At 43.1% G+C, this 23,635-nt stretch overlaps 1 protein-coding gene across 21 annotated transcripts in view; it reads right to left on the bottom strand.

Annotated features, from left to right (window-relative positions):
• Positions 1-10,604: 10,604 nt before the first annotated feature.
• Positions 10,605-23,635, bottom strand: part of kifc3 (kinesin family member C3) — a 90,954-nt gene continuing 77,923 nt past the window's right edge. For 20 of the 21 annotated variants that reach the window (XM_035999177.1, XM_035999180.1, XM_035999184.1 and 17 more), the window contains 8 exons: positions 22,720-22,824; positions 21,977-22,107; positions 19,687-19,940; positions 18,895-19,124; positions 16,650-16,802; positions 15,806-15,935; positions 14,925-14,971; positions 10,605-11,652 (listed from right to left, as the gene is read on the bottom strand). In XM_035999177.1, the coding sequence (XP_035855070.1) occupies positions 11,644-11,652; positions 14,925-14,971; positions 15,806-15,935; positions 16,650-16,802; positions 18,895-19,124; positions 19,687-19,940; positions 21,977-22,107; positions 22,720-22,824 (1,059 nt within the window). In that variant the 3' untranslated portion in view covers positions 10,605-11,643. The remainder of the gene's footprint in view (positions 11,653-14,924; positions 14,972-15,805; positions 15,936-16,649; positions 16,803-18,894; positions 19,125-19,686; positions 19,941-21,976; positions 22,108-22,719; positions 22,825-23,635) is intronic. The other variant, XM_035999169.1, reaches the window with a different exon arrangement.

The raw sequence follows: 23,635 nt of genomic DNA, 5'->3' as shown, positions 1-23,635 counted from the left end.
AGCTGAATATCAGACTTTCAGAAGGGACAGACGAACAATGCCGCCTGTTTTGATGTATTTTGCAGTAAGGAAGAAAATGTGATAACGGAGGGTGGAACAGCCTTGAGCCCAGCACCTGGCCTACAGAAGATACAGAGATACACATACCTCAGATAATATGGACATCTACAACATTGAGGGGCCAGTTTATACATTGTATAAACAGAATACAATCATCTGTGACCTGGGTGCTAGGTAGCGTGATACGATAGCGTGAGGATGGGGGAGGACCATAGGCGTTGATTTCGGTGGAGACGGTGGGGACGGTGGGGACGCGTACCTATCAGATTTCGTCATGAATCATTTTGTACCCACCACTTTTATTGAGCCTATGGCGAGGAAAAAGCTTAACGTGGTTTAATGTACCTAATCAATGATCAATGATTACCAAATTTCTCTCTCATATTGCTCCTCATAACGACTGAAAAAATCGAACCAGAAATTTGGTTGAAACTTGTATTTTAATCATTTTTATGTAAAGCACTTTGAATTGCCCTGTTGCTGAAATGTGCTATACTAATAAAGCTGCCTTGCCTTGTCTTGCCTTGCCTTAAAATCGTGTGGTTTGTCAGCTAGAAAACCACATCCACCACTGCCACCACACGGTCAAGACACTTTACGTCTCTGCTGAAACAAGGTATGGATATATCTAGGGCTGGGACGATTCGCAGACATCATTGATTACGTAAATGCGTCGACACAAATAATTTGCGTCGATGCGTCGTGTTTCTTTAACTGTCTATGAGCGTCACTCATGTGTAAATCTAAATCTAAAAATAGCAGGGTTTCCTGCAGCACTTTGCAGTTTATGTGGCCGCCAGCCTCATAAGAGCCTGGGCCTGATAACAAAAGGATTTACTCTAATACAACTAAATTATATGATAAGTAAGACATCCATAAATCTGAGAAGACCAACTTTAATGATGAGCCACAAAATAATATTATGCAATACAGGAAATAAATCCGAGGCCAATGAATAATATGTATCACATGTATATAGCAAAAAAAAAAAAACATTTAAAGGAGGGAAGAAAACTAGTCCTCCTTGAAATGCAGATGTAAATATAATGTGAATGGAATATTTTAAGTGTTTTTGCCCGTACAACATATATCCACTTTCTCACCTGGTTCTTCCAGGTCCCTCTCTTTGTCCACTCTCTCTCCATCCTGCTCTCTCTCTCCATCCTGCTCTCTCTCTCCATCCTCCTCTCTCTCTCTCCATCCTCCTCTCTCTCTCTCTACATCCTCCTCTCTCTCTCCATCCTCCTCTCTCTCTCCATCCTCCTCTCTCTCTCTCTCCATCCTCCTCTCTCTCTCCATCCTGCTCTCTCTCTCCATCCTGCTCTCTCTCTCTCCATCCTCCTCTCTCTCTCCATCCTGCTCTCTCTCTCTCCATCCTCCTCTCTCTCTCCATCCTCCTCTCTCTCTCCATCCTGCTCTCTCTCCATCCTCCTCTCTCTCTCCATCCTCCTCTCTCTCTCCATCCTGCTCTCTCTCTCTCCATCCTGCTCTCTCTCCATCCTCCTCTCTCTCTCCATCCTGCTCTCTCTCTCCATCCTGCTCTCTCTCTCTCCATCCTGCTCTCTCTCTCTCTCCATCTTCCTCTCTCTCTCTCTCCCTCCTGCTCTCTCTCTCTATCCTCCTCTCTCTCTCTCCATCCTCCTCTCTCTCTCCATCCTGCTCTCTCTCTCCATCTGCTCTCTCTCTCTCTCTCTCTCTCTCTATCTCTCTCTCCATCCTCCTCTCTCTCCATCCTGCTCTCTCTCTTTCCTCCTCTCTCCTTCTATCCCCCTCCCTCCGTCGTATCACTGACAATCACATACAAAACATTTTGTAATTAACTAGAAAATAATCTTCAAATATATATATATATATATATATATATGTGTGTGTGTGTGTGTGTGTGTGTGTGTGTGTGTGTATGTGTGTGTGTCTAACCAGAAGGCAAATGTAATCAACTAATCAACAGAGAATGTAGGCCTATCATGTAGGCTACCAAAGGTTATAAATTCAACTATTTATAACATATGTGAATATGGGGTTGCTGTTCAGTGCAGTGGGATGATGTTAAAGGCTTATCTTAACCCTAACCCTTATTTTTAAAATAGCCTAGCGCTGCCTATGACCCAACATCTGGATGTGGGTCTGGCTAATAAAATTGAATAAAAAACTCCAAATGTAATGTAAATAATCAATAATTTGTTTGTGTTCCATACAACATATCCATGTCAGTTTGGTTGACCCCCCCCATATTTCTGATACTAACAACTTTGAAAACAATAATAATAACCTGATATATAAGTGGGATACATCCCCTTTAATCATGAGTTTTCCTTGTAAACACAACATATAAAGTCATATTAAAGACAACATTCAACATGTCTTTCCTTCATTTGAGTCCTGGAACTTTTTTTTCATTTTGGTCCGAAGCCATTCATCCGACCCGCCCTCATCTCTATAAATGTAGGACTACTGGGGTTATATTCCCAGTGAATCCTCACATGTGTGACAGTCCGTGAAGGCAGCACACAGACAGAGCGGCCGAGCAGCTGAGCGAAACACGGACTCTGCCCCGACTGCTGACAGCCGAGTTTAACGTCTAACAAGTCCACTTCTTACCCGGGTGGAACTGGGAGGATTCTGCTTGGGACCAGAGGTAAGGACAAGTTTGCTGTCTTGGAACTTTTGGATTCCTTTGTGTGTTTTAGGGGGATGCTGTACCCTTCTTCTGAGACTTCTGTGCAGTGCTCTAATTATCTTTTTGTCTTTAAGAGGGTCGATCTATCTCATAAAAAAAAGTTGGCACACCCCGCACATAGCCTAACAAGGCTATACAATTAAATAGTCTAGGTGTGAGTGGCGCTTTTGCGCAGCATATGCGCACGGTAGGCCTAGATTAGACACACGCACACAACAGACAGAGAGATTTTTTTTACAGAAATGGATTCCTTTTAATTAATTTCAACATATTATTGATTGTGAGATAGTTCATATTTCATTTCAATTTCGCAATACAAAGAAATAGACTAAACGTATCCTCAGTGTCAGACACAGTAATGCATGTAGTCTTTAACGTATACACAGGGGAAATGCACTAACTGGCAGAAATGAATAAAGCCAGCTGCCATTGCAGAGCCAAACTCTGTTCTAGTCTTCTAATGTACACGTAGTGATACCAACAGCTGGGGGGTCAGTCGACTCGGCTTTACTGAGACCAACCAGACCAAAGTGCCCTGCTCTCAGCGTCCAGGAGTCCATGATGCTCATGTCCGGTGTCCACTCTTAATCCATGACTGGACCAACGGGACGCACGGGGTTCCATTTCTCAATAGGAGGTCCATTCAACTTTATTTGGAACAAGCAGACTGTGTCCTTTCCAGCGCTGTGAATCCATTCTCCATTTTTAGTTTGTCAGCATACTGTGTGTGTTATTGACCGTGATATCATCATGTGGAGGAAAAGATTAAAGTAGTGCCAGCATATCGGTCAGTCACGTCGTGTTGATTAGGACGTATTTCCCCACTGCATGAGTGCTGTCCCCGACTGGCTCAGGTCTACGTCCCGTAGTATCCTATATTTTAATTTAACGTCTTTAATGGTAAGAGACCTCACAGGGGTGGATAATGAGCGTTGTTTAAGATTACATAACAATGCGGACACCTTCAGATTTTTGACTTTGTTGCTTTCATGGGAGCCAGTCCTCACTCTATGGGCCGGGGGCTCGGCTCCCTCTGGCTCTGCTTCTGTGTGTCTGTGTCTCTTTTCATGCGGCCGTTCAGCACTTTCTGACTCTTCAAAGCGCTTTTTTAACAAAAGAGCTGCAGCCTCACCTGGTCCACACACACACACACACACACACACACACACACACACACACACACAGAGAAAGTGACAGAAACACTGTGGTCTGATTCTGATTTAATGAAATGTCATCAGACCCATATATCAGCTGGTACACAGTCTCCAGTTGTTTTAATTATGACAGAGTAACTGTTGAAATGCTCTACATGTGATCTGTTGCTGAATTTAGTTAACAACACACTGTAGATGATCTGTAATCTGAACAGATTTAGTCTCTCTGATTTAGAGCTGGGCAATATCTCAATATTATATCGATATGAGACTAGATATCGTCTTAGATTTTGGATATCGTAATATCCTAATAAATATCGTAACAAGTGTTGTCTTTTCCTGGTTTTAAAGGCTGCATTACAGTAAAGTGATGTACTTTTCTGAACTTACCAGACTGTTGGAACTGTTCTATTATTTGCCTTTACCCACTTAGTCATTATATCCACATTACTGATGATTATTTATCAAAAATCTCATTGTGCATATAATATTTTGTGAAAGCACCAATAGTCAACATTACAACATCGTTGTGGTATCGATATCGAGGTATATGGTAAAAAATAACGTGCTATTTGATTTTCAGCCCTACTCTGACTTCTAAACGTCGCTATCAGCCACACGGGTTCTGTACAGAATAAGCCTTTAAATCAGACAAATAGCAGTTCAAATCCCTCCGATTCAAAATCTATAAAAAGTTTATATAAAACGTCATCATGTTGACTCGATTCTGAACCAATCAGCTGTTAGATCAGCTGAGAGGCCGGCGTTTCCCAGCATGCTCTGGGTCCGCCTGGGTCTTGCAGTCGGTGAAAAGCAACTGCACTGCCTGCTCTCAAACCTGCGGCCGCCTTGATCTCGTGAGGTTAGCGTTGCCAACGTGTGCATGACGTCAGAGCGAGTCGGGATCAAGTCGTACACAAATCTACCCAGCATGCAACAAAATATTGTATAAAATGAAGTTGCATATTAAACTGACTGAGCCTACATAGAATACTTTGCATTTGCATAGAATACTAAGCTATTAAAATATCCTAATAATTGTTGGCATGATTTTATAAATCATGTTTTAATGTTAAACATACAGGTGGCACAGTGAATCTTTAGGATGAACTGTGTATGTGGATGGCCTTAGTGACTACCTTACCTATGGGCCAGTTAGCAGTGGGGATTTATGTTTGCTAATAATATGTTGGATTCATGTTAAGACTTTAATCTTTGAAAAAACTTTCAAAAATTAACGATAATTTTGATGCCCCCCTGCAGTGACTCTGAGGACCCCCTAGGGGCCCTGGACCCCCTGTTGAAGATCCCTGTTTTACACTATAAACTATCCTCTTTCGTGTATTCGTTGAAAGATCTCTTAACCAATGGACTTAAATAATTTACTGAGACGATAGAGTACAATCAACACTTTTTAGTAACAGTATTTTAAGATATAAGGCACATGTGGGCTCACCAACAGGTTCCCGACACCTCCCAAGTCAAAGAGCAACTCTCTACAGTTTAAGGTCTCTTATCTATCTTCCTCCAGGCACTTGATCCTCCTTCTCAGCTCGGGGGTGCTTCATGCATCCTGGAATGGCAGCTGTTGGTTCATTCCCCAAATGGGGTTGCCAGACACCCCGTCTCCTTGTCGTGACCATACTGATCAAAGTCTGAACACACATTTGTACTCCACTATCAGCTGTCATAAAACCTCATAAAAAGACACAATCTCTGGGAATCACACAATCTTCAAGGTAAACTTTCCACCATATGGTACCCCCCTGCAATCTTGATTACCTCTTCTATAGCTGCTATCAGATCAAGTAGTTACAGGAATGGATTATAGGAAATGTCCACTTCTAAGCCGTTCTACTAACTGCTCTCCCCCAAAACCGTTTTTTTTCCATTTGCATTCACACTGTACATACAAGTCATCTCAGGCCACAGTTGTAACCTAGGGGACACTCTGCTGGCTGCTCCTCAGACCTCACTCTGATTCAAACAGCAACACAGGTTTGGACAATGTGCTCAGTTATATTCATACCAAACCACAATCTTGTTGAATGCACTTACTGGAACTTTTCACATCTGAACATTTAAATCTACTTTACAGAACCAAAGCTTTCTGTCAGAGGAGATAAGAAAGGAGAAATATTTACATTTAACGAGCTGACATCACAGAAGATTGACTATTTTGGTCCTTTTTTAAATGTTCTGGTTGCATTTAAATACATATAAAAAGCACCAAAAACGTAGAAAGAAGTGTGAAACTAAAGCGTGGATGCTTTACTAAGCGGCTTTATTTACATTTGGGTCACATAATGCATAATTATATTCACATTCACCCGGCCACACATGCTTATATTTACATACGTACACACAAGCGCACAAGTATAAACATCAGGCCACTTACGTATATATATATGTATGTATATATATACGTATGTATATAGCTACTATATAAAAATAATATCTACATACATGGCATCTGATTGGAGGCTAGTCTCACTTTGTCCCACAGCAACATTAAAATAGTTTAGATTTGTGTACATTGTTTCTGGTAATAATATATTGTATTAAGTGTCCATTTCATTATAATATTAAGATTTATCATAAATAACTGAACATGCACATGTATTTTAAGTTCCATTAAAGAGGGGTGGAGGTGGGGTCACATTTGAGCATTTAAAAATGTACTTGAAAGTAACGCATTAGTTACTTTCTGAAGGAACTAGTTACTTTCATATTTTGTAACTGAGTAACTTTAGTTACTTTTTGGAAGAAGTAACTAGTAACTGTAATTAAGAACTTTTTAAAAGTAACTTGCCCAACTCTGGTGACAAGTAGCATTCTAATTTGGATTGTGATTTTGTTTGATCATCCCAATGTTCCAGATATTTTATCTTACTTTTGATTCATTATTTGTTTTATTGCGATGTGATTTTGGAAAGCAGTGCTGGTCTGAGGTTGATGGGTTGGTGGGTTAGTTAACTTCAGAACCAGCTGACAGAGGGGGCTGGTTTCAGGGCTGACCTCTTGGCTTTTGATTGCTTGAAACTTTATGGTATTTTCTGCACTGGATTTCAGATGTATCCAGAATTTTAGTGATCTTTTTTTGTACGTTTAAAGCCGATGGGAATCTGCTAAATTCTGCCCTGCAGGCATGTGTGGGGGTTTTCCTTTGGACCCTGGGAATATTTCTAATAAATTCTGCATGCAACGATTCTATGGGGTGTTTATCCTATCTAGTGTAGTCGAGCTTACTGAGTGGACCCCATATCTCACTCTATCTATCTATCTATCTGAAATTCATAGCCTACATGTCATATATGTGTCACATATATACTATACTTTACTGATGATCAATGATATGATCAATCGGTCCACTTTGAGCCATGCGTGCCAAGCTGCTGTGAGGACTGGGTGTGCTTTAAGTATGTGAATTTTGTGTTTTCAGGCCCTACGTTTGAGAACAGACGAGCTCCGAAGCCAACTCCAAAATGGAAATGAAATACCTGACAGTCCTTGTCCGATGGAGCCGTAGACCCAACGCTCACTCCAACCTGACCGCGTACGGGGCTACACACTGGCATATGAGCCAATGGACGTACAATCCCACTGAGCACCAACCCGCCGAGCATGCAGAGGACCAGCCCAGTGACACTCAACATTTGACAGTCATTTTCGTTCACATAGCAGTGGACAAGGTCATGGGCTATCTTAGACAGATTACAAGATTAATGTCACAGCAATGGGCGGAACCTGCCTGTACTGTGCTACTCTGGGGAGAGTTTGAGGCGCTGTTAACTGCTCCTAAACACATAATTGCCAACACCCACAGTGTTGCTCACACGTATGTTAGACCAAGACACAGCTTCCTCAATCATGTGTGTATCATGATGGCATTGGCAAAGTCGTTGAATTGGAAACTGAGCGATGACATGATAGTTGCTGACGAGGTGACGGCAGTCAGTGTCCAGCAAACACGTAAGTGTGAATGCACTTGTTGCGCTTTTAACACATTTTGGTCCAACTCGTTATATGGCATCTAACATGTTTTGTCCATGTATCCAACAGGAACCCCACGATGTCACGGTGTTATTAGACAGCTCTTCGGCCGGCTCTTCGGCCGACTCTTCGGCTGACTTTTCGACCAACATGCTAATGGTGAACTGCAAAGAGCCTCAGCTGATACGAGACTTGATGAAGAAATACGGCTTGACATGCTCCATGGTCTGGAATCCTACGACATCCTTGTCGGCGAATCATCCTTGCAAGGCCTTGTGTGAGCAGAATATGTCAGTAGTTCGCGCTAACGTCCTCAGCCACGACTACGATGTCAAAGAAGCCGACATGACGCAACTCTACCTCAACATGAAACATATTAAAGTGCAATTCCGCCGTGGCGCACTGAGACACAAACCCTACAGCATGAAGACCCGTGGAGCCACACTCTACTACTCTGATGATAAGTCCACACTGGGCAAGGTTATCGCGGAAGACGGTCGATTCAACTCGTCTGCAAAGTGCGTGGATTCTGAAGGACGGGTAGTCGATGCTAAATCCATGTCAGAGTTCAACCCAGATCAGGAGTTGACCATCACAGGTAAGAAATTACACATATGGACTTCCCCTATGACTGTGTGTGTGTGTGTGTGTGCTTGTTTTACTATATTCGTGGGGTCCAAAAACCGGGGAATACAGTATACTTGTGGGGCCAAAATGCTGGACCCCACAAGGTTAAAGGTCTGTTTGAGGGTTAAGACTTGGTTTTAGGATTAGGGTTAGAATTAGGTTATGGTTAGGGTGAGGGTAAGGGTTAAGGTTAGGCATTTAGTGGTGATGGTTAAGGTTAGGGTAAGGGGCTAGGGAATGGAATATGTCATTGACGGGTCCCCACAAAGATAGTGAGAAGCACTGTGTGTGCGTGTGCGTGCTATGCATACCGCTACACCTCTTGATCATGTGCGTGTGTGTACCTGTAATATGAGATGTATTTTATTGCTATTTGTTATCTGTTTTTTTTTACTAATTAAGCATTGTTTGGCTTTTAAATTGTTGTATTTGTGCTTTCTGTGGGACCACATATGCAAATTAGCCTAAGGCTAACTCTGGTGCAATGCATTAAAGATTACATTTGTGTTTAAATTGCACACTGTCCCTTACAAATAAAATTGAAATAGAAATTGTGCTTCGGCTTCTGTTCGTAAAACGTGTTCTTTTTTTTTTCTTGTTTGTTAGGTACCGCAGATGATTCGACTGCTGACCAGGACGAGCTTGTACCATTTATCTGTAACTATTGCACGCTAAACCCCGTCAACGCCTATCTGGAATGCGGACACCTGGGCTGTTTGGAATGTTTCGAGAACCTACGCGGAAACGGTTCGGTGATGCGCTGTCTTTGCGGATACTCTGGCCAATATACACGTATGTCCGTACCAGTAATTGGATTGGAGGTCATATGCCACCGATGTTTCAGGGAGGGGGCCTGGGTCGCAGGTTGTAACCATGTGATGTGCGCATGCAACAACACATGTCCTGAGTGTAATAAGGAAGTCACAGAGCTTCAGAGAGTGTACCCTTGAGATGCACCATGTACTGTGCTGTGTGTAAGATCGCCAGGCTTGAAAGAGTAAGTTCTCAGTGTAAACATCCGACACACACAATGTAACACAATGTCCTGTGTGTGACTTAATGGGTCTGTAACCATTCACTGTAAGGAGGATTTGTGCGCAAATGCTATAGAAAAGACTGTTAAACTACTGTAGTGACTCTTGTTTCTGTGTCATGCATTTAACCCTTGGTGGCCTTCTGTTGACCAGCCTTTTGTTTTTCTGGGCCTAAATTTAAATTGTTTTCGCTTTTCCAAGTTTTATGTCCATTTTCTGTTTTTAAGCTTTTTTGACATTTGTCATTTTTTCGAGGTTCTTGTTTTATGATATGCTATAGAAATTAAATAAAACACCCCCCAATCAATGAAAGTAGTATCTGATCATTTATTTTACCTGTTAATAGCGCTGTAGGGAACCTGCCATATTATTGGTTTGTGAACGTTTGGTTGAAAGCCACATTTCTGATGAAGAAATCTTTTGAAAATGGGTCATATTTGACCCGAGGAAAACAGGTGGGTTAAAAATAGAACCACTGGCAGCAGAGTGAAAAGTTTCCTCCATTTCCTTTTTTAACTTTGTTGAAACACACACAGACAGACAGACAGGCACGCACTCACACAGACAGACACGCACAGTGACATACACACACACACACACACACACGCAGACACAGACGCACGCACACACACACACACACACACAGGCAGACGCATGCATGCAGACGCACTCAGTGACACACACACACACACACACACACGCAGACACACATACACACACACACAGACAGACGCACTCACCCAGACAGACACATACCCACCCACCCACACACCCACCCACACACCTCATTCTGCAGGAGTTTTGATTACGTTTGTACTTGTAAGGGTTTTGACAGAAAATACTCTCATAATCAAGTAATGTGAATGAAAACATGAACACATGTAGCAGGAGCCTCCCCAACATTATTGGCTACAGGAGAGAAGAAGTCCGTTCTTTGAGCCGCTCTGACTGCAATCAGTATCAGTAAAGGTCCCCGCACCCCCAAAAATCTACACCATGGGTTGTAGATTGCAGATATGTCACAGTGGCTCAACATGTGAGAGTTACACGTTTGTTTTGGGATGTCTTGTTTATTAAAAAGGGAATACAAAATGAAGCAAACTGTAGAGATGTACAGCAGAGAGACAAAGCAAGCAGACACACAGCGAGCTCATGGCGTTTCTAAGCATTCCTGTTCCTACATCTACGGCTAAACTATCCGCTCCGCCTGGGTCTCAGCCAGCTCGCCAGCTACAGATGTCTCCTGGCCGGGGTTAAAGGTCACCTGTGGCTTCCTAGATAAATACAGAGGTGACGAGACGTCAGCGGGAACACAGCGGGGAGAAAGAGTCGAGGAAAGTGAAGAAGATTCGACACCTTATTTTGTTCAACCAAAAGCTTCAACGTCAGCATGAAAAATAAAAAACATCCACAGGAAACAGAAGAAGATCCAAAAAACCACAATCGTGTACGGGAAGAAGAGTTCTTCGTATTGCTCACGTCTGATTGGACAGCTCGGTATCAGTGGCGTACCCTGATTGGATAACGGAGGACACAGAGACGGCCTCCTACACAGGAGGATTCCTGACTTTCTGAGAATCACAACATTTGAAGGTTAACTGCGTCTCACTCTTTTCCTCAACAAAAGGAGAGAAAATTAAACAAAAATTTAAAGCATGTCAAACATAAATATAATATAACCGTGTTATGCATATATTATAAATCAACCACATCTGGAATCGTGGGTTAGAAAATAATCTCTAAAGTTTAAAGTGCAACTTTACAAAGAAACAATTAAAGAAATACTGTGATTGGAGAGCGTATACTGCTTAACGGAGGGAGGGAGTGGGGGGGGGGTTGAATTTTTAAGTCTTTTAAAAAATGTTTATCATCACAGCAAGAAGACACGGAAAACGTTTGGCCATGTTCTCTGCTGACAGGCGACAGAGAGACGCCGATCGCTCAAGTTCCCATCAGGCTTTGCTGCCCCCGGTGGCTGAGGAGGGTAATGAATCCAGCGAGGACAGGCAGGTGGGGTTTATGGGGGCCTCAGAGTGTTGGCAGACACTCTGCGGTCAGACCCAGGCGCCCCCCCCACAGGTCGCTCAGGCCGTCAGCTTCAGTCGTCCTGCAGAGAAAAGCAGAGCATCAGTCAGCGGGGGGGGGGGACCACTCCCACTACTACTATAGGGATGCACAATACACCTTTAAAGGTGCACTATGGTCAGTGTAACGCTTATCAGTTAAATTTTCTAAGCACAAAGAGACATTTGGAAAAACAGAAAAATGGGTTAAAATATCAAATTTTTCATTTTTTTTCAACCTTGACAAATTAAAAAATTGGATCTTTAAACTGTTTTTCCAATTTTCAGTTTTTATTCAGAGGATCAGAAATTTAGAAAATTACAAAATTGCGTCTGGGCTCCAGTTATTCAATACTGTAATGGTATTCTCTCCCTCTACTTTGTGGAATATGCAGCTCATTAACTGCATATGGACCAAAAAACTAAAAACTGAGAGACTTTGGGATCAGAGGTGCAACTGATGGTTTAGAGTGGGGGGGGCGGGACATAGCTAGGTGGAACGAGGGAGAGAATACCATTACAGTATTGAATAATTGGAGCTCAGACGCAATTTTGTAATTTTCTGAATTTCTGATCCTCTGAATAAAAACAGAAAATTGGAAAAACAGGTTAAAGATCAAATTTTTTGAATTTGTCAAGGCGGAAAAAAAATTAAAAATTGGATATTGGAACCCATTTTTCTGTTTTTCCAAATGTCTGTTTGTGCTTAGAAAATTGAACTGATAAGCATTACACTGACCCACTATGACTTCCTGCATGGTTTCAGCACGATTTCATTTTTCTCTCAAATGTAGACATCTCTCCTTGATCCGCTAGCAGCCTGGTCCCTGAACACACCGTGAAAAAGCCCGGTCTCGGGAGACAACACAGGGCTCGTAAATGTCAAACAAACACTAGAGGCACAGGCTGGGTACCAAAATACAACAAACCACTCCAGCCAATCACAGACAAGATGGTTGGGGGAGGGGGTGGGGGTTAGTGCGTCTTTTTATTACTGAAATTAAGGCTGCTGCTCTAAAAGCACCCCCCTCCCCCAACCATCTTGTCGGTGATCGGCTGGAACGTGGTTGGCTGTATTTTGGTGCCCAGCTGACACCATGCAGGAACTCATAGTGCACCTTTAAAGGAACACACCGACTTATTGGGACTTATTCCCCGTAGCCCCCAGAGTTAGATAAGTCCATACATACCCTTCTCATCTCCGTGCATGTTGTAACTCTGTCCGATGGCCCCACCGGTAGCCTAGCTTAGCACAGATCCTGGAGGTAACTGGCTCCATCTAGCCTAGCTTAGCACAGATCCTGGAGGTAACTTGCTCCATCTAGCCTAGCTTAGCACAGATCCTGGAGGTAACCGGCTCCATCTAGCCTACTGCTCCCAATAAGTGACAAAATAACACCAACATGTTTCTATTTACATGTTGTGATTTGTAGAGTCACAGCGTGTACAAATAACAAGGTCACATGACACACAGCCATCTTCTAACTGTATACATACAGGGAACTATATTCTCAGAAAGGTGAAGCACTGCTACTCTCTGCTCCTCATCACGGCGCTTCTCAGGTGCTGCGAGCAAATCCCTCCGCCCAAGTAGCAGAAGTAGCAGTGCTTCACCTTCTGAGAATATAGTTCCCAGTATGTATACAGTTAGAAGATGGCTGTGTGTCATGTGACCTTGTTACTTGTACACGCTGTGACTCTACAAATCACAACATGTAAATAGAAACATGTTGGCGTTATTTTGTCACTTATTGGGAGCAGTAGGCTAGATGGAGCCAGTTACCTCCAGGATCTGTGCTAAGCTAGGCTAGATGGAGCCAGTTACCTCCAGGATCTGTGCTAAGCTAGGCTAGATGGAGCCGGTTACCTCCAGGATCTATGCTAAGCTAGGCTAGATGGAGCCAGTTACCTCCAGGATCTGTGCTAAGCTAGGCTAGATGGAGCCGGTTACCTCCAGGATCTATGCTAAGCTAGGCTAGATGGAGCCGGTTACCTCCAGGATCTGTGCTAAGCTAGGCTAGATGGAGCCAGTTACCTCCAGGATCTGTGCTAAGCTAGGCTAGATGGAGCAAGTTACCTCCAGGATCTGTGCTAAGCTAGGCTAGATGGAGCCGGTTACCTCCAGGATCTGTGCTAAGCTAGGCTAGATGGAGCCGGTTACCTCCAGGATCTGTGCTAAGCTAGGCTAACGGTGGGTGCGTCAGACAGAGTTACGACACGCACAGAGATGAGAAGGGTATGTATGGACTTATCTAATTCTGGGGGATACGGGGAATAAGACAAAGTCCAGATAAGTCACGTGTACTTTAAGACCTTTTTAGAAAAGTGAGTTGGAGCAGTCCTGTTGTAATGTTTAAACAAATACAAACAGTGTTTTCAGATTTATGTGTGGACATGGACGAACAAATCCCACAATCCTCGGCTCAGCAGCGGGGGGGGGGGGGGAGGGGGCGGCAGGATTCATCCAGACACCAAGTCACTCATAACACCCACACACTCTGAAGTCACAAGGAAATGATTCCTGATTTAAATAACGGAAAAAATGCATAAAGACTGGGAACAGGGAGAAACGATTAGCTTAGCTCTGAGTCCGTCTCCAGTTTCCTCCTGCTTCCAGTCTTTATGCTAAGCTAGGCTAAACCAGAGTCCATCTACAGTTTCCCTCTACTTCCAGTCTTTATGCTAAGCTAGGCTAAACCAGAGTCCATCTACAGTTTCCCTCTGCTTCCAGTCTTTATGCTAAGCTAGGCTAAACCAGAGTCCGTCTACAGTTTCCCTCTGCTTCCAGTCTTTATGCTAAGCTAGGCTAAACCAGAGTCCGTCTACAGTTTCCCTCTGCTTCCAGTCTTTATGCTAAGCTAGGCTAAACCGGAGTCCGTCTACAGTTTCCCTCTGCTTCCAGTCTTTATGCTAAGCTAGGCTAAACCAGAGTCCGTCTACAGTTTCCCTCTGCTTCCAGTCTTTATGCTAAGCTAGGCTAAACCAGAGTCCGTCTACAGTTTCCCCCTGAAACGTCAGACTATTTGGCGAGACACTTGAGGCCAAATATGTATTAATGTATAGATTTTGGGCTATTTTTCTACCATAAAATGCCAGCCCTAATTTCCTTGTGACTTGAACTTGAGCTTTGATAAGAGCGCCACTCGTTCAGGATTCAAACCGGCGGCACAGAAGGAAGCTGGCGGAGCACTGTGGGTACGGGTCTGTGTGTGTGTGTGGGGGGGGGGGGTTAGATGGGAGGGGGAGGCGGGGCACCATGCCATGCTGAGCGCTTCCATGCCAAGCTATCCACCAATCAGCATCCACCCCCACCTACCTGCCCACCGTCCCCGACCAATGGGCTGCCTCTGTCTACCTGTCTGTCTGTAAACCAACCAATCAGACCACAGAATCAGGATTCATTCTGTCGCTACTTCATCAGCTTTGATCACAGTTACTGGTTTCCTACATTTCCCAGAATGCCTTTTGTCAGCCTTCAAAAAAGTTGAAGTTGAAGTTGTGAAGTTTATTCAAGAAGTTTTTTTGTCTGTGCGTGCGTGTGTGTGTGTGTGTGTGTGTGTGTGTGTGTGTGTGTGTGTACCTGAGTGTGTGTGTGTGGGCTTGTTTAACTATATTCGTGGGGTCCAAAAACCGGGAGTTCACTCTACTTATGGGGCCCCGACAGCTTTGTGGGGCCAAAATGCTGGACCCCACAAGGTTAAAGATCTGTTTGAGGGTTAAGACTTGGTTTTAGGATTAGGGTTAGAATTAGGTTATGGTTAGGGTGAGGGTAAGGGTTAAGGTTAGGCATTTAGTGGTGATGGTTAAGGTTAGGGTAAGGGGCTAGGGAATGCATTATATCAATGACGGGTCCCCACAAAGATAGTGCCACAAACCCTGTGTGTGTGTGTGTGTATACCTGTGTGTGTATGTGTGTGTGTGTGTGTGTGTGTACACCTGTGTGTGTGTGTGTGTGTGTACCTGTGTGTGTGTGTGTCTCAGAGTGTGTGTGTGTGTGTGTGTGTACCTGTGTGTGTGTGTGTGTGTGTGTGTGAGTGGCGTGTGTGTGTACCTGTGTGTGTGTGTGTGTGTGTGTGTGTGTGTGTGAGTGTGTGTGTGTGTGTGTACCTGTGTGTGTGTGTGTGTGTGTGTGTGTGTGTGTGTGTGTGTGTGTGTGTGTGTGTGTGAGAGTGTGTGTGTGTGTGTGTGTGTGTGTACCTGTGGACAGCTGGGACTGGGACCTCCTGCGGGAGCTGCTGGGGGTCCTGGAGGTGGAGGAGAGGGTGGAGCCGGCGCTGCTGGCCCGAGAGAGGGGGAGGGGGACGGGGGTCACCGGGGGAGAGTCCAGCTGGGGGACGGGGGTCAAAATGTTAGGACGCATCAGAGAGATTTACGTACACATAATAATACAATAAAAAGGGGGAAAAATTAAACAACAGTATTTATTCACAGAAACTATGAAACACTTCATTTAATTTATCTTAGTAAAAAGTATTCCAGTCAGTCCTTCCAGAAAGTTTTTTTGTGATTGTTGCAGGCAAAAATCCTTGATTATGAGTCACGTTTTCTTTAAAAAATGTGATGGAATATGCGGGATATTTATGCAATTTTATGCGATGAAATTGCGGGAACTTGCAAAAACTGCGGTTTCATCATGGCTTCATCGCGGGGTTTGCAGCTTTTCGATGATGTTCACGTCGGGTAATTACGTCACTTCATAACGTCACTTCATAACGTTCCCATGGCTGCTCGTGTGAAGTAAACGCAATATTTTTCAACTGTCTTTTTCAACTGCGGGGATTATGAAATCATGCAAGCCCTGCATATTTTGCGCGGAAATCTGCAATTTATGCAGCGAAAGTGCGGCGTATATAAATATGCAGACTTTGGCTGATTAAGCATTGACTTATGCGATCGCATAATCACGTTTTTCTGGAGGGACTGTCCAGTACATGTACAATCTTACATATTCTGTAGATAAAAAGCCCCTCTGAGTTTATTTTGCATCTCCATTACTTCTTGTATTGATTATGTGTATATTAATCTGTAGTATCCCCGTTACCTCGACGCTGTCGTGCGTGGGCGAGGACGACGTGGACGAGTTCTCTTGTCTCCTGGAGGACGAAGACGAGGCGCTCAGCTCCACGCTGCGGACGCGCTGGGCAAACTTCAGTGAGCAGACCGACTCGCTCATGTTCCCGGGCAGCGGAGACACCTGAACACAACACAGAGGGGAGATTAACAACGGAGACACCTGAACACAACAAAGAGATTCATAACTGACAACAACTACAACGTGAACATATGTGTAGAGCAGTGTTTCTCAAATGGGGGTACGTGTACCCCTGGGGGTACTTTGGAGTACTGCAGGGGGTATGTGATCTTTTTGCAAAAACCTCATTTAAAAATATGTCATGCATAATTCCTAAAATAATTATACTATAATAATGAATGAATTAAGTGATGGATTCTGAACATTTGAAATGTGGCATTTAAATGTTTTTCAGTTACAAGGTTGTTGTTTAGTAAATCTACAGTCATGTGAAAAAATTAGGACACCCATGCTAAAGTTGACTAAAAAGGAATAAAAAAAATCATCTTTTGGAAATTGATCTTAATGCCTTAATTAAAAAAATGAGGAAAAATCCAGTTTTTAAGGACACCAATTTTCTTTGTGAATGAATAATGTATCGTAAATAAATAAATGTTCTTCCTTAAAATAAAGGGGGCATAAGTCAGTACACCCCTATGTTAAATTCCCATAGAGACAGGCAGACTTTTATTTTGAAAGACCAGTTATTTCATGGATCCAGGATACTATGCATTAGAGCCCTTGGTCCCCACATCATCACATACCCTTCACCATACCCCCACATCATCACATACCCTTCACCATACCCCCACATCATCACATACCCTTCACCATACCTAGAGATTGGCATGGGGTACTTTCCATAAAATCATCTCTCAATGCAAATCAAACCAGCTATTAGGCTAACTGACATAAAACCATGTTAATCTCTAGGTATGGTGAAGGGTATGTGATGATGTGGGGGTATGGTGAAGGGTATGTGATGATGTGGGGGTATGGTGAAGGGTATGTGATGATGTGGGGTATGGTGAAGGGTATGTGATGATGTGGGGGTATGGTGAAGGGGATGTGATGATGTGGGGGTATGGTGAAGGGGATGTGATGATGTGGGGTATGGTGAAGGGGATGTGATGATGTGGAGGCCAAGGGAACTTTATCAGGATGCATAGTATCCTGGATCCATGAAATAACTGGCCTTTAAAATAAAAGTCTGCCTGCCTCTATGGGAATTTAACATAGGGGTGTACTGACTTATGCCCCCTGTATTTTAAGGAAGAACATTTATGTATTCAGGATACATTATTCATTCACAAAGAAAATTGGTGTCCTTAAAGGTTGGATTTTTTAAATTTTTTTTAATTAAGACATTAAGATCAATTTCCTAAACATTATTTTTTTCATTCCTCTTTTTAGTCAACTTTAGCATGGGTGTCCTAATTTGTTCACATGACTGTATCTCTGCTGACACTGTATTGGTCCTCTTTATAGAGATGTAAAAAGGTTTTGCACTGGTCAGGGAGTACTTGGCCTAAAAGCACAATTCACAGGGGGGGCATTATTGAAAAAAGTTTGAGAACCCCTGGTGTAGAGGATAGTCTCGCTTTGCCAGACCTTGTGTACCTGAGTGTGTGTGTGTGTGTGTGTGTGTGTGTGTCTTGTTTAACTATATTCGTGGGGTCCAAAAACCGGGGAATACAGTATACTTGTGGGGTCTGCACAGCCTTGTGGGGCCCAAAATGCTGGACCCCACAAGGTTAAAGGTCTGTTTGAGGGTTAAGACTTGGTTTTAGGATTAGGGTTAGAATTAGGTTATGGTTAGGGTGAGGGTAAGGGTTAAGGTTAGGCATTTAGTTGTGATGGTTAAGGTTAGGGTAAGGGGCTAGGGAATGCATTATGTCAATGACGGGTCCCCACAAAGATAGTGAAACAAATGTGTGTGTGTGTGTGTGTGTGTGTGTGTGTAGGTGTAGATTTCAGGTGAGGATGCAGAGGGTAGTCTCACATTTCCAGACCTTCCTCCACAGCTCTGCAGAGGAAGGTCTGTCTAGTCCTCACAGCACTCTGGATGGGAGAACAAAGTGCTCTGGTTGATTGGCATTTCTTTAAACCAATCACAATCATCTTGGGCGGTGCTAAGCTCCGGACGGAGCCACGGTGTAAACATCTCAGACCCGTAGAACGGGTTTTAAGCGAGTGAAAGCAGCCCTGGTCTCACCTGCACCATCATGAGCGTCTTGCTGTCTCCGTTCAGCGAGTCCTGCAGCAGGTAGGTGAGGCGGGAGTTCCTGAACGGGACGTGGGAGTGTTTGCCCCGCAGCGCGTTGATGACATCGCCGAGCGCCGACAGAGATTTGTTGATGCACTGAGCTTCTCGGAGGCGGCTGCCCTCGGCGCCGGACTTCCCGATCCTCTCTGAGCCCGCCAGGTCCACCAGGTTCAGCTTCCCTGCAGCCACGAAAACACAAAGACACGTTTACACTCACCCAATTTCCACGGGAGACTAAGCTTTTTAAAGACCATTATGAATGAAATTTAAGACCTTTATGACAACAACTAAGCCCTAAATTCAGTTTCTTTTCAAGAGAAGTATCACTAAACTTGCGAAGAAGAATAAAATCTGTAAAAATAAAATGTTGAGTTGCATTAGAGGTAGCGTTACATGCATGTAGGAAAATGTTAATTTTGCCAAATTTTTTGTGACATTTTCTCGTCCTTTTTGACACATTTTCTATGCTTTTTTTAAATTGTCTTCATAACTGAATGGAAATGTCAATTGCATGTGTGTGTCTCTCTCTCTCTATGTGTTTGTGTGTGTGTATATGTGTGTCTGTCTCTGTGTGTGTGTGTGTGTCTCTGTGTTTCTCTGTGTGTGTGTGTCTCTGTCTGTCTGTCTGTGTGTGTTTGTCTCTGTGTGTGTGTGTGTGTCTGTCTGTCTCTGTGTGTCTGTGTGCATGTCTGTCTCTGTGTGTGTGTGTGTGTGTGTGTGTCTGTGTGTGTGTGTGTGTACCTTGTGTGCGGTTTCCAGTAGCAGAGTTGAATCCTGACACGGTGATGATGAGCAGAGCGTGGGAGCGAGAGCTGTGTTCGTTCAGGTTGGTGCAGGCTGTCGCTCTGTTCATGTGACCCAGCTCAAACACGCGGTTGATGTCCTCAGGGCTCTGGACGGTGAACTCGGTCAGTCCCGGGACGTAGAGCTGTCCACTGCCATCCGGGTTCATCTTAATGTCCAGCTTGTCACTGGGATTCTCCCCCAGCAGGTTCCTGAACAACAACAGACAGATTGACCACCTAGAGGTGACTGCTGTGGTTTTACATATTTCTATAATTATTGAATTATAAGTAAAAGTGTCTGACAACATTATGGCTGGATGATCCCTACAGAGATAGACCTTTTAGTTAAAGAGTAAGATCCTTTTAGTTTAACATGAAACAGCCCCAAAATCACCATCACCAAACTCCACCAGACTCCATGTAAATAATCAGGACTTTTATCATCGTAGAACACACTTCATTCAAAGTGGACAGAAACTAAATAAAACTATCAAAAGCCGTCTTGGTTCATCTTTCCACTGTTCCAACAATCACCACTCTGGTTTGGTTGAAATAAACCCTTAATTCACCCATTTACATGTGGAGATATGCTGGCTCTATACACGCTAAAAGTCCTGATAATTTACATGGAGTCTGGTGGAGATATGCTGGCTCTATACACACTAAAAGTCCTGATAATTTACATGGAGTCTGGTGGAGATATGCTGGCTCTATACACGCTAAAAGTCCTGATTATTTACATGGAGTCTGGTGGAAATATGCTGGCTCTATACACGCTAAAAGTCCTGATTATTTACATGGAGTCTGGTGGGTTTGGTGATAATGTTGTCAGACAGACAGAATAATAATCTGAGTCTACAGAACTTTATGTAATTTCCCCCCCCATATATTTGTCACTTTTTTCCCACGTTTTTGAAATCCCCCCCCCCATATATTTGTCGCTATTATTAGTTTTTTTTCTCCATTTCTTTAAAAGGTTTAGTAATTGTTTTCCTACTTTTTTATCCCTTTTTTTAATTTCGGCAAAACAGAACTTTTAGTGGACGCTGACTGATGCTGAACATTAGTCTTGTAGGGTTACATTACAGCTTGTTTCTTGTTTAATACTGGACCAGTTTCACAGATTTTTGTTTACATAAGTCACTTAGACACCAATGCATGGGGGAATAGGGTCCCTTTCAACCCGAGCTGCCTGATAATCTGAGACTTTAATCCGACTCTGAAGTTCTCCGAGTTCTGGACCTTTCGGCCAAAAACAGCCGTCCAACCGCCAACCAGATGTTGAGCCCTTTACACAGATGTTCTGTTACGCAACAGCTGGACAGACAACATTTTAATACGATCCACCTTTTACGTAAGTGCTCTCAAACTGCAGGGACTCTGCAGATCTTGACTGGTTGTTTAATGCTCATTACAAACCAGAAAAACAGAGGCAACCGTGTTACTCGTCTTTGTCCTGAAGGTGGCGCCAGAGAAAAGGTCACGTTTACCTAAATCTTACCAGACTCTGCTTTCATTACTCCGCTTGACTTTTGAGTTTAATTGCCACACTAACAAGCTACAACATAAGTTAATAGGGCAAGTGTCCAGCTTGTATTTAAGTTCACACTGATAGGCTCAGATTATTATTCTAAGTGTCTGACAACATTATAGAAAGGATTTCTATAATTCTTAACTCTTTCTGTTAAAGAGTAAGATCATTTAAAAAAAAAAACATCCACGAAATTGCGTTCGCTTAAACCCACCAGACTCTATGTAAATAAACAGTCATTTTAGCATTGTAAAACACACATCATTCAAAGTCGACAGAAACAAAATAAAACTATGAAAAGCCATTTTGGTTCATCTTTCCACTGTTCCAACAATCACCACTCTAGTTTTGGTTGAAATAAACACATAGTTTACTGATTTACATGGGGAAATATGTTGGCCCTATACACGCTAAAAGTCCTGATTATTTAAATGGAGTCTGGTGGGTTTAGGGCTAGCGACCTCAGAGCTGTTTCTGGTTAAACAGAAAGGTCTTAAATAGGTTTTAAAAAGGTCTATCTCTGTAGGGATCCTTCCCATAATGTTGTCAGACACTTAGAATAATAATCTGAGTCTGTCAGCGGCAACAACACAACTTTAGGTTAAATTGCGGTCCGGTCTGTGGCTGCCGGTTACAGCGTTCTCTCTTAATACTGGACCACTTTCAAAGATGGTTGATGATGAAGTTGTGTGGGTTTGAACAAATGTCTCCTCACCGCAGCGTCTCATTGTAGATCTCCACCATGCTGACGGAGATCTTGTAGTCCCAGTCTGGAGCTTTCTCCGTCACCTCGGAGAACAGCAGGCGCAGCGCTCGCTGATTGATGCCGGGGTTGTCCGGCACGCCCTGAACGCACCGCACACACAACATCATCATTATCATTATCATTATTATTATTATTATTATTACAGAGAGGAACAAGCGGACATCATTCACACATGTGGAAACAATACATGATAACCTCTGTCAGACTGCAGGGACCCAGGTTCCCTCCAACTATCCTACACCTGTGTGTGTGTGTGTGTGTGTGTGTGTGTGTGTGTGTGTGCGTGCGTGTGTGTGTGTGTGTGTGTGTGTGTGCGTATGTCCTTCAGCCTGAGATTATTTGTTCTGGGTCTCCAACTATCTAGGGAGGTCCCGGGACATGTCTGCATCTATTTAAAGAAAGTGACAAAAACATCAGAAAAAAATGGTCGAAAAAGTTGAAAACAAACTCAAAAAAGGCAACAAAAACTCAGGAAAAAGTGTAAAAAAAAAACCTCAGAAAAAGCATTGAAAGAACCTTGAAAAAGGCGACAAAATCTCAGGAAAAAGTGCCCAAAAAATCTCAAAAAAAGCCAAAAAACATAGTCCAGAAAAACTCGAAAATTTGAAAAGGAACTATTTTAATGATAGCCATTTTCAACGTTTGTTCATGTTGCGAGTTGTATGCTTTGTATATGGTTAAAAAATAACTACCTCCATGGTGTAGGTTTTCCCCGAGCCCGTCTGTCCGTAGGCGAAGATGCAGACGTTGAAGCCGTCGATACAGGAAGTGACCAGTGATTGGACCTCCTGAAACACCTGACGCACCAATCACAGAGGAGAGAGACACCGTTAAGCAAACACAGACAGTCCCTCTGAAACAAAGAGAGGCTCTCTGCCTTCGTCAGGGTTGGAGGGAAAATATAAAGTTTACCTCTACAACACAACGTGATTGGTTGACGTCTTTATTCCCGGCGCAAAACTCTGAAAAATCGGCTTTGTTCAGAAACTAAATTACGCCGCAATTTCCTAGAGAATGCAATGCTGAAAGGCTGACGCTACACTGGATTGCTGACTTGAATTGCGTTAGAAGAAGGTAAAGTAGTGAGAATAGTTGAAAAAGTGGGAATGGGTTTAATCAGCATGAATGTCTTTGAAAAGTTGACTAATACCCCAAATGTTTGAAATATGTGGAATATAATGATTTCATATGTGTAGTTAATTTTAGGATGATGCTAAATGGGATTGCTGGCTTCAATTTGGATGACGAAGCAGCTCAAGGAGAATGAATGAGTCTAAAAAGTGGGAAATGTGTAGAGCTGTAACGATGAATCGATTAGTTGTCAACTTTTAAATTAATCGGCAACTATTTTGATAATCGATTAGTCGGTTTGAGTAATTCTTTTAAAGACAAAAGTAAAAATTCTTTGATTCCAGCTTGTTAAATGTGAATATCTTCTAGTTTCTTCTCTCCTCTGGGACAGTCAACTGAATATCTTTGAGTTGTGGAGAAAACAAGACATTTGAGGACGTCCCGTTGGGCATTTGGGAAACACTGATCCACATTTTTTCACCATTTTCTGACACTTTTTAGACCAAACAAATAATCGATTAATCGACTATGAAAATA

Source organism: Sander lucioperca, chromosome 3 (assembly GCF_008315115.2).
Source record: "Sander lucioperca isolate FBNREF2018 chromosome 3, SLUC_FBN_1.2, whole genome shotgun sequence".
Lineage (NCBI taxonomy): Eukaryota > Metazoa > Chordata > Actinopteri > Perciformes > Percidae > Sander > Sander lucioperca.
Note: the sequence above shows the minus strand (reverse complement) of the source record. Positions and strands in the feature narration are given on the sequence as shown.